Here is a 12,132-nt window from a genome sequence, read left to right as displayed (position 1 = left end):
TTATGAAAGTACACTCTAAAGTATACTCTCAGTAAACTACAAGTTTATTAGTTTTTACTGCAAGTATACTTTTAAGTTTTCTTAAGTGAGCTTATAGTACTAAACCAAATATATTTGGACCTTTCTGTATACTTGCAAAGTACATTTAGACTTTTCGGTATACTTGTCGGTATAAACGTTTGCTACGTCAGAACTTATTCAGCTATTGAAGTCTTATTGAATTTTGCAGTTTCCATACTGCTTTTCAAAAAGTACATAAAATATGTGAAATGAACACAATTGCAAATACTGTAAAGCAGTAGACAAAAAAAGTATGTATTTGGTACAAATGTGTAGGAGAACATGATTATAATATACATCTCAAAATTCAGAATTAGTTCTGTTAAATTCTTAAATAAATGTAATATGATATAAACTGGAGGGACACACCAGGCTGAAACCTACAGTTGTCACATTATCTTTTAATGGTGCGGAAAGGTTATGGTGAAATTGTATTTTTCTTCACAATGTATAATCTGTGCTTCAGTTAACACTCATCCAATGACATTTTATGTGTTGATTATCTTATCTAAAGTCTGAACAAACAGAAAAGCCACACTGTTTAAATGTCCAATTAATTTATTTCACATCATAGATTCCAAAAACTACTTGTAAAGTGAAATCATCTAAATATTTACACCCTCAAATGTTTGGACGTTCTCGTGAAAAATGCAAACAATAATAAATCATGCGGCAAACATCAAAACTGAGCCTTTCAATAAAGAATAGAAACTTGGGAGTCGTTTATGTATTTATAAATGCATTTATCTTTTGTTCATACTAAACATGAAGAAAACATGCGGGTGCGGAGGTTTTGAGGATTTATTAGCGATTTAAATGTACTGTGCTATACTAACACTAAGCTCTGCTATTCTATGAAATGCTTTAATGTTACGTTGATTGTAGAAATGTTTACTGCACCTTTTTAAAGAGAAACGTCCTTTAAGAAATAGCCTACACCAAGTTTTAGGGTCATTTGTCGTTTTTACCTGTACAGTAAAGTCACCAATAACCAATGAGTTACACTCTGCTGGGCGATGTTTGGCCACAAAACGGTGTCTTTAGGTAAGTATGTAATGTTTTTTGTAATTTGGGTGAATTATCTCTTATTTGGTGACAGTGCAAGTAAAAAAAAAAGTGAATGTGAATTAAAATGTCATAATGTAACTGCTCCTAGATATTAATAATATCTTGAATTAGTTATTTACACTCATTAGCCTTCCTTGTGCTATATGCTATATTCCTCATACATTTATTTCTGACTATTTTGAACTTGAACAGGCTCATTTACCTTCTGACCAAACTGTCTTTCTGATTAATAATAATAAGAGTAAATTGTGGGGTAATAATGTTCAGGTCTTCCTCGCTAACCAGATCAATAAACATTTATCAATAACCTTCATTCATTTGACGTTTTGGCACTTTGGTTCAAAACTAAAATTCTTTTACTGACATGAAAATTATAAAGAACAAAAAACACAAAAAGGTCATTCTGTGTTTAGTCCGACGACCAGCAGGTTATTTGGTTTCTTCTCCCTTTGGTCTTCTCGTTGTTTTAGGACCTCTTCCATCGAATGGCGGAGAAGATGGCGTGGAGGAAGTAGAGGAGAGTGGCCACGTAGGACATCACCTGAAAACACAGAAACACAGAGGTCACCTTCAGGTAGAAAGACAGAGGTGTTATAAAGCCTGGCCACGAGACCACCGCTGTCAACACACTGATTTAAAGGAGACAAACAGAGATGCATTTCTATTTCATTAGAGCTGCAAGATGTGATTCTATTGTATATTAGTCATTACAAACATTGTTCAAACCCACAGACCTAATTTAAACTGGAACAATCACAAATTGTTTCCTTGTTAGTTTGTTAATGTTTTCTTAACAGAGTTACAGTATATCAGAATATTGTAGTATATGTAAATATAGTAATAGCTAGGATCTGTACGTCTGTGTGTGTTTGACGTACCACTGCAGCGATGTCCAGTCGGTAGAATTTGAGATTTTCAAACGTCGTTACAATCACCAAAAGCTGGTCTTGCACGAGGGTGATGTAAGCCAGAGCCACCGACGCACTGAGGTAGAAAACCACCGCCACAAAATGATAGGCCACATCCTGAAACGTCACGGTAAGAAGGAAGAAGTGTGAAATAGGAGAAGGAAGAAGGCAGCAGAGGAATAAAGGTTATACGCTACACTATATAGGCCTAAAAAGTGGACATCCTGCATGATGCTGCATTTTTAACAGTCACACTTACACATTACTATCTATCCACTGTTAAACCGTCTTACCAGGGAGGGCCAGACGCTGCTCTGATTGGCTCCGCAGAGGAAGATGAAGAACCAGACCGTCGTCACTACGAAGCAGAAGACGGACACGAACATCACCCAGCCCAGAGGGTTGGCCGGAGAGACAAAAGTCGACGCCACCAGGATCCACACCAAACCCCCGAACACCTGCAGGGCCACACAGGTGAGGGAGGAGGGAGAGGAAGACGAAGAGACAGGAAGATGGATTTGAAATCTAGTTTTCATGATAAATTAGAATAACTGGTCAGCAGTGATCAATGACTAGAATACTGGAGGAATATGTTTGTCAACCTCATCATCATTCAGAGATGCCTAAACTTCAACCTGATGATGTTTTTTTCCACATGATGAACCAGTAAAGCATGTCTTAAACTCATGCTGCTCTTATAGTAATAATAAAGTTGCTGTGACAAATCATCACCTTTAAAGTTGACATGGTGAATTTGTTAGCAAAGAGTTGCTTAAGTAAACATCCAGCAGTCTCACAGCAACATGAACAGTCATTTGAATTATTGTGTTTGTTTCCACCTGATGAATATAAAGTCCAATATTCTCTCTCTTTTAGCTGCAGATTATCTTCATCACTACAAGTGACGCCTTTCACATTGTTTTCCCGTTGACATTTGATAGATTGTCATCAGAAAAATATTGATTAGTTTGCTTTGGAGTGGTACTCCAGCAATCAGCATTACATTTTCATAAGATGGGGAACTTGCAAGAGACAGATTTTTTTTATTTATTTTTTTTAAAGGATGCTACATTTCCCATAATGCAACTCAACTTTCTGTTATAAATTTGTCATCTCCAAGCCCATTGGCTATTCTTCAGACTTTAGAAAACTCCTCCAGTGCTTCATGTGTAAAATTGGCGGAGTACCCCTTTAAAATAATAATAATAATAATAATAATAATAATAATAATAATAATAATAATAATAATTATAATTATAATTATAATAATAATAATAATAATATCTTTATTTGTAGAGAACTTTTCATACAAGAGATATAGCTCAAAGTGTTTTACAAAAGAAAAGAAAAATGCAACATATTCAAACAGATAGACAGATAAACAATAAAATTAGACAATGAGAGGACAGTAGATGCTAAAATATAGAAGTGAAATTAAAAACAGACCATTAAAAATAAAAAAGAGAATTAGTAAAAAAAAAGTATAAATAAATAATAATAATAATAATAATAATAATAATAAATTACAACTATATTAATTATAGGCAAAATTTAATAAACAGGTTTTCATCTGTCGTTCACACAAAATAAGGGTTGGGCCTCAGGACGCATGTTGCCACTCTTGGGTGTATTTTCTGTTTCTCTCCTCCTTCGACAAACATTATGCTTGAAAGAGTGTTTGGCATTTAGATAGAGCATGAACCTCCACTTGTTCCGTGATAAGAGGCATGTTGAATTGCTTTACTGTAGATACTGTGCACAGGGAAAACGTTTTTTATTTCAGTGTCCTTGTGCAATAAGACTGATAATAGAACATTGTACATGATGACAAGTGGAAATGTCTGCTGTGAGAAAGGCCTATTGTGTCCTAACGTTGATTGTCTCCAGTTGGCCAGTTCAGGGCTGCACACACACACGCACACACACACACACACACACACACACACACACACACACACAGACCCCACAGGTGTCCCTGCAGCTCAATCAATCAGCATTATAAGTATCAGGTGTGCGGGAGCAGAGCTGGAGCAGAACACTGTCGGATCCACACAAGCAGCTCTGCTTTCTAGAGAGGAAATCTCCCACAACTGCAGCAACAAATCAGTTTCTAAGTCAGGGATTAACACATAGAGAACATAGAAACTGCCCTCACAGCTTTCTGAGAGAAGGAAACCCTACACATTTAGTATGGGGAGACAAAACAAAAGGCCCCCCACTGTGATTTTGGAGCTGAATTTCAACAGAGATAATCAGGTTTATATTAACTTTGCCTGATTTTATGAACATCATAAATGGTTGTTTGTGAAAAGGCTGGAATTGTTTGATGTATTATGTGGGCTACAGGTCAAAAGCATATACATGCAATACAGTAATAAACCATTCAGCAATTCAACAACAGCCACGCCTTTAATAACAGTCTGCGTGTTAAACTAAAGTAAACAGGATAATACTTTAATTCAGTGTTGTATCTGAGTCAATAAAATCTACTTTACTGAAGTGAGACTAAGATTAGAGTGAGAAAACTCCTTAACAAAAGGAAGTTTATTAAAGTGTGCTACTAGTATACTTCTTTTAAACTTTATATAAGAGAGTATACTTTCAGTTTACTTTTTATGCACTTATCAGAGATATACTTAACAAAAGTATACTTGGCTCATACAGACAAGTTGTGTACTCAAAGTTTACTATTCTTACACTTAAAGTACACTTAACAGTATACTTTTATAAACTAAAAAGTGGGCCAATTTAGTCCCAAGAAGTATTGAAGTTACACAGATATGAGTGTACTTACTACATAAAGTATACTTGGGTTATATTGAACTTTACTTAAGTATACTTCATTAAGAAACTTGATGTAAACTGCTTTTTGCGTAAGGGAAGTAGCATCTGTACTACTTTAAAATGTTGGTTAAAGAGTTAATCTACTCATTTTATCCAGCTGATATCCAACCATAATTTTGGAAATAAAATTCTAGCCGTTAGTTAAACGTGAACTTAAAGATAATGTGTCTTTTTCTCAGCCTGGTCTCCTAAAAACCACATTCCCACACAACAAAACTGCAAAGTATCAATTACGTTTTAAGGGAAAGTATTTTCTCCCGGATTAAGTTTGTATTTGACATATCACAAATATGTTTAGCCTAGTCAAAGTCTGTGTAGGGAGGAGGTCGGAGAGGATGGATGGATGGATGGTCAAACTTAGAACTTTCACCCAGGAGACCCATGTTTGTGTCCCGTGTGAAACCAGAAGTACTTATTTTAACCTAAAACATGATTTTTTTTTATGTAGATTTGTTGCCTAAATATAAACATAATTGAGAATGCAGTTTTGAAATGGCAAAACACTATAAAGATATAAACGTAGAAATGTTGAAACTCTTTTCGGTTCAGAAACATCGAGATTCAACGTATCCGTGTGAAGTGCCTCATAAATGCAGAAAAAGCAGGTTTCACTCAGCTGTGTAAACACAGCCGGGTCAAAGTCAGGACAGTCTATTCGTAATCTAGCTGCTATACTTTTTCTTTTTCTTTATAGCTCAGCAAACAAAATTCAATCTGACCACATGCAAAGAATGTGCCACGCCCCGAATTAAACAATACAGCTACGGGTGGTTCAAACATTTCTATATATCATGATACACTAATCAAACTCTGATTTCACCTCTCAGGAACTCTGAAGTTAAAGACATTTTACCTCTCTGCACTTCATTTAAGCTGTGTGATGCTAACATACTGGCAAAATGTGATTTTAATGCAACATTATTGAAGAGAACATTTCTAAATGTGTTATTTTTAATTTTGGAAACTCTGCAACCTTATAAATAGCGGCGAACACCATGTAGGGAGGAGGTCAGGGTGGATGAAAAAACACCAGACATCCACCCAGGAGACCAGTGTTCGTATCCCGTGTGAAACCAGAAGTCAACGTTGATTTATTTGTCACATAACTTCAGTAGTTATTTTAACCTAAACAACAATCTTTTCCAAATTCTAACGAAGTAGTTTCCTGGCCTAAACCTAACCAAGTTGTTTCTAGTGAAGACGGAAGTTTATTTTGAAAAGACTGGAGCGGATATAGTGGAACATTCGTAGGAAAATGCGCAAAAAATTAGGATTAACTTTTCGGAAGATATCATACAAACCGTTAAAGGCATGTTGCCTGCAGGAGGTCTGATTGTTGAAATCATATTAAGTGATGAACCAGTTCAAATGAGCTGCCTCAGCCTGTCTGTGCTTCTCTTATTTTAATCTTATTAAGTCCTCTCATGTGCTCGACTTTAAATTCAAATGTTTGATGGGAGAAAGACAAATACCTGATATAGAGCCTGAGCACAGTGAGATACAGAGGTGAGCAAACACAGTTCTTTACTGTGAAAACACTGCATTACTTCAAACAAACATTACTTTAAGCTATCACATGTAGTATCAGTAAATATTGCGTAAGCCTTATCTCTACTTCTCCGTATCGGCCTTATCCGTCCATATACCTGAGGAGCATTATCTATTCCAGGTGAGAGTTAACTGGCCTGCAGCCCGTTAAAGAAATCTATCTTTGAGGTATCAAATACTCTCCGCCAGGTGGCTCTGAAAATCAAAATGTACATCCAGAATATTCAGCCCAGTCGCACAGCAGTTTGTGAAATAGTCACGTAATTGAATGTATTGATTTGTGTACATAGACATGAATTGCAAATTTTTTTTCAGGATGGTCAGCACAAAATCAATTCGTATGTAATCCATGTAAGTGAACCAGGAAGTATAAACAGCGTTGAGCGCCATGTAGAGAGGAGGTCGGTGTGGATGGGTGGGTCAAAAAACACCAGATTTTTACCCAGGAGGCTGGTGTTGGGGCCCCGTGTGAAACCAGAAGTCAACGTTGATTAATTTGCCACGTAACTTCTGTACTTAAGTCACACCTCTTCTTTTCCTAAAAATCTTTTCCTAAACCTAACTAAGTAGTTTCCTGTGAAGACAGAAGTTGATTTTTAAAAGACTGTATGCAGGTTACGAGCGGAAATTGTTACTCGACATTTGTAGGAAAACGCACAAACATTTTTATAATTTTTCGTAAATATCATACAAACAGTTTTTTGAGCACACGTTGCAGGAGTGGTTTGATTTTATCGGCATTTTGATGAAAATGTTTTGTCCTACTCCACTGGCATTCATTGTAACTGTTGTGAATCCACAACACAGTCTCACGGCAGTTCATGATTCGTGTACATAGACAGGAATTCACCTTTTTTTTCGTGACTTTTAACAGCATGTGACACACGTATCAATTTCCGCTCCAGTCTTTTCAAAATAAATCTCCTAGGCTTAGGAAAAGATTGACTTGGTTAGGCTTAGGCAATAAAACTACTTAGTTAAGATTAGGAAAAGATTGTGGTTTGGCTTAAAATAACACCAGAAGTGTCGTAACTTAAGTACGGAAGTTAATTGACAAATAAATCAACTTTGACAGGTTGCTTCATGAAAAGGCGAGCTGGCCAGCAGCCAGAAAAAAAGACCCGAGCCAGCAACTAAAAACCATGTGAGTTGATGGTTGGTTTAGATTTACACCTCCCTCTGCAACTAAAGCTGTTTTTCCACCTGTGTCACACAGATTTAATCTTCAATTCCCCCGTACAGAAACCGTCTATCATAGTCTCTGAATAAACAACAGCTATATGTGTTATATTCCTTCAATAAAGTATTGACTGAAATAGGGAAATTGTCTCATAATGCACCTCCGCAGTGAGGACAGACTCCTCAGGACAGATTTAAAGGTTGAAGAAATGAGAGGTTTATAGTTTCCAAGCAACTCTGAGTTGACAGTTTTCTCCTGAAGAAGAAAGCCTGTGTCCTAAATTCACACAACAGAACAAATCTGATAAAACATGATCTGGTCTGATTAGAGGAAGCAGATCTGGGTTAACACCAAGGTTTACGATTGCAACGTCCCCGGCTCGATTCCCGCCTTCATTTCATGTCTCCTCTTTACTGTCAAACCACAAATTAAGACATATAATACCCCAAAAAAAAGTTCAGGTTTGGTATTCATGACAAACTGAACTTGTTAATAAGGGAACTGTGAAAAGTTAATGATTACTATATGCAAGATTATTGGACTCTGAAACACTTTGTTGTAGTTTAAATGATTATAGACAACTTTTACAAACTGCTGTAAATGGCTGAATTAAAGATATTCAGTATGTGTGAAACGTCAAAGAACCCCGCCAGGAAAAAGAGGCCAAAAGAAAGAAATAGTTTGCATCAGCTTTGGAAATGTACCTTCCTTATTTTGTGGATCCAACTTTCAAAGACAGTTTTTTAAATTCCTGCAGGAAATAATAACTCTAAATACTCTTTGAGAGTCTGGAAGTTGCTTTGTCGTGACCTTTGAGGTTTTTGTGCTGTAAAGTTTAAGTCTGTAGACCCAGGCAGCCAAACCAACACGCTCATCACATACCGCCACTTTGTCACGCCCCTTGGTGTCACTTTATTTGTCGGCATCAAAACCACTGTAGTTAAGTTTTAGGAAATAACTACATGGTTGAGCTTAAAACTACTACAGTGAAAATGACACTGAACGTTGTGAACACGGGACACGAAGGAACAGCTGACTGTAACGTGACGCACAGGACACAAACAGCGGCCTCCTGGTTGAAAGCCTTGTGTTTGTTTTTGTTGGACCCACCCAACTCCACTCCCGCTCGCCCGGTGTGTCTCTTTTCATTCTTTAAACTACGTCACCACCACCTCCCGGTGCACTTTCTCGGAGTGTTTACCGTTGCCACTGATGGGTTTACATTGTAGTTAATGGAACACTCGGTGCGTTTCATACTGGCGCTAAAGGGTGGCTCGTGCGGCGGTGACACACGCTGACGGCCGTGACAAAGCCTCGGTGTTTTTCGCTCTTAAAGCTATTTCACCACACTCCCGGCACACTTTCCCTGAGCATTTAACACTGACGCAGATGGATTTAAATTGTAGTTAATGGAACACCCATTGTGTTTCATTAACATTTAAAAAATATATATATAATATTATTATTATTATTTTTTAAATAAAAATAATAATAAATCAACTTTAGAGGATGTTGATTACTTGCTGTTAAAAGAAAAAAAATTATGAATATTAAAGTAAAGCTACTCCATCACAGACTTTTTATAGACTGATAGGTTGCGTATAAAATTCTATACTAACTATTTAGTACGCTAAAACAGTGTGTGAGATATTTTAGTATGTCCGAAACCTTAGTATGGAACCAGCCAGTAGTACACGAATTGCATACTATTACCGATGAAATATTACAGTATGCAATGCTGGATAGTACGGCTGCATAAATATCCCACAATGCAATGTAACAACAACGTTCTTAACAGACGTTGACGGACGGCTCTGTAAAGTCAATAACACTTCAATTTAACTGTAAGTATAAGATTTCATTTTGCTAGGCGTAATATATATATTTTTAATTAATCAGACTTTTATTCTCACAAACCGTCGTTTCGGTCACGTGAGGTTGGCACAGGTTACCATGGTTACATGTCTCCACCCGGCGAAGAAGGCTCTCAGGAAGTGATGACGTAAATTACTGCTTAGTGCGTCCGAAAAGATACATACTACTGTTTATTCACACAAAAGTATGATAGTACACCTTGAATACACAGAGAATACTTTCGAAAGGTGTCCAAATTTTGTGTGACTTTTACACTCAAGAGTTTAGCTTTTTGTTGCTGAGAGCTGTTATGGTTGCTGTTTTCCTGTTGCTATGACAACCTGTGTTTTTCACCAGAAATCATTTGCCTAAGTTCCTATAGGCAAATGATTTCAGCAACTGTCAGCATAAACCCAACTGGTTGCCTAGTTGTCTGAGCAACACGACTCATAATTGTGTGCCAACAATCATTAATACAAAATAGTTTATTTTAACTGACGGGGCTCTCATTAACTTCCTAACTTTGTGGACCCAGCCCAAACCTAAAACCTCCTCTGATCTTCACGGTTGGTTTGCAGGTCACTCTGCTCTGTGTTGGCTCCACTGATCAAACACTGATGCTGACCAACGTATAACAAGACAAGAGATTCCTATCTGAAACAGAGACTCGCCTCAGCGGAGCAATGACGACGAGTCAAAGAAACCAGATCTTAATCTAAACGGTGCTGAACCCAGTGAATCAGGAATGATAGTGTGCAAGAAGGAAACAGGTAGATAAAAGAGAGAGGAGTAAAGTAAGATCTCAGTCTACGACTCACATGGGTAAGCATAGTAAAGATGGAGATAATGTTTCAAACAAGAGCCAAAAAAAACAGATAAGAAACTCACAAACTCAGGGATGAAGAACACGTCAGGAATGGAGGTGAAGATCCGGCCGCCTGTGGGCAGAACATCACCCGAGGTGGTGGAAGCCATAGTCCCAAACACTGTGTATGTGTGTGTGTGCGGTTTCCTCTAGAATGAAATGGATAAACCTGTTTTAATCTGCTTTTTAAAGGTCGTCTTTCTCTCCTCCCTCTAACGTCTCCTCCTCTCCACCTACCCATCCATCCGTCGATACCATACCAGTTTGACAGGTGCTTTTTGGCTTTGTTTGTGCAGCGGGAGGATGTCTCTGGTTCTCTGTGTGTGTGTGTGTGTGTGTGCAGGTTTTATGTGTTTGTGTCCACCCTCATGTTTATAGTATTTGTGTGTCTGTGTAAATGGCAACCACCCGTTTACATGCACACAAAAAAGTGATTGTGAGGCAACTAATGCAGCATTCATGTGGGATATAAAAGGAGCTGCAGGTCAAAACAGGTTCAAAATAAAGGCATAGGCTTTGCACATCCGTTGCCTGCAGGATATCACCATCCAGCAGCCCAAATTATTTAATCTAAATCTGATCTTTCTGTTTATTTTCCTGCACATGAATACAATTATGAAATAACTAATTAAGTCTTTTATGGCTTTTAGCACCAGGCTATATGTCCAACATTTTAACTGTTTACCAGCTAAATTGGAGCCTGAGTTTATGTTCATTTTAGAGTCTGCATGTGTTTGTATGGGACTGATCTGCAAGTTAACTTCAAGGCTAAATGGATGGAGAGAGGGAGGAAGGGAGGGAGGGAGGGTCAGTTTGGTTTGTTAAGTGCGTAGGTGGATGGGAAAGGACAAACACATGTATGAAGTGGTTTTGGAGTGAAGAAACGGAGCGAGCAAAGAGCAAAGAGAGAGGTTGGGAGTGGCTGGGATTTCATTTATCACCTGTGACACTGTAGTTTTCCACCTGACGGCAGAAAAGAAACCAGTGGAGACAGCAGGAAGTTATTGGTCCAACACACAACCCTCCGTCATCAATCTACTCGTCTAAATCTCAGCACAAAAGCGAATGTTTAATTCCCCAAAATGTAATTTTGTTCATTGTTTGTCAGAGATGATGTCAATTGTCAATCAGCTGTGAGTCTCAGTATGTGAGTTATGAGTCGGATTGTGCTTTTGTCTCCGAGTGTCAAACTGACAAACAAAGCGAGACGGTTTCCAGGCTGAGGGATTAAAACTGCATAACAAACAAAACCTGTTGTGTACTGTACGACGAGTCTTCTTTATCTCTGTGTCAATTCAATATCAGCTAGTCTGCTGCTGTGTTGTCGCAAAGTATTAAACAACATGCACAAGTGTTTAAACATGAAAACAGCTACAGTACATTCACTGAATATGTTACTGAGGAAGATTAATGACTTCAGGTTGAGCCAGGATATTCTTAAAATGGTGGACAAGAATCTTGAGGAAAGTATGTTGTCCTTTAACACGGTCGCTTGGTACGGACACTTGAATGTCAAATGTAAAGGGAAACTGTCGAGTGGTTTAACACGGACAGTAAAATTAAAGGGAAACCACAGATGAAACTAAGGAGCAGGCGTGTACTGAATACCAAGAAGACGTAACAAGTGACCCGTCCCGTCCGTTGTACCCAGTTTTAACTTCTTCCCTCAGGAAAGGCGCTTTAGAGCCACGAGCCACCAAAAACATCTAAAAGAAATAATTTGTCCAAAGCATAGTTAAATTATTAAATACATAGTTAATCCCCCTGAATTTATATTTATTATATATTTTATTGTTTCTTACTAT

General features: G+C 37.7%; 1 protein-coding gene across 1 annotated transcript; it reads right to left on the bottom strand.

Moving 5' to 3' along the window:
• Nucleotides 1-600: 600 nt before the first annotated feature.
• On the bottom strand, nt 601-10,516 carry LOC119495564 (myelin and lymphocyte protein-like). Its single transcript, XM_037782193.1, has 4 exons — nt 10,351-10,516; nt 2,330-2,494; nt 2,007-2,153; nt 601-1,669 (listed from the first exon to the last, which is right to left on the bottom strand). The coding sequence occupies exons 1-4, from the start codon at nt 10,435-10,437 to the stop codon at nt 1,595-1,597; spliced, it is 474 nt and encodes a 157-aa protein (XP_037638121.1). The 5' UTR covers nt 10,438-10,516; the 3' UTR covers nt 601-1,594.
• Between the last annotated feature and the right edge of the window lie 1,616 nt (nt 10,517-12,132).

Source organism: Sebastes umbrosus, chromosome 10, assembly GCF_015220745.1.
Source record: "Sebastes umbrosus isolate fSebUmb1 chromosome 10, fSebUmb1.pri, whole genome shotgun sequence".
Taxonomy (NCBI): domain Eukaryota; kingdom Metazoa; phylum Chordata; class Actinopteri; order Perciformes; family Sebastidae; genus Sebastes; species Sebastes umbrosus.
The sequence above is the reverse complement of the archived record's forward strand: the minus strand, read 5'-3'. Positions and strand labels throughout refer to the sequence as shown.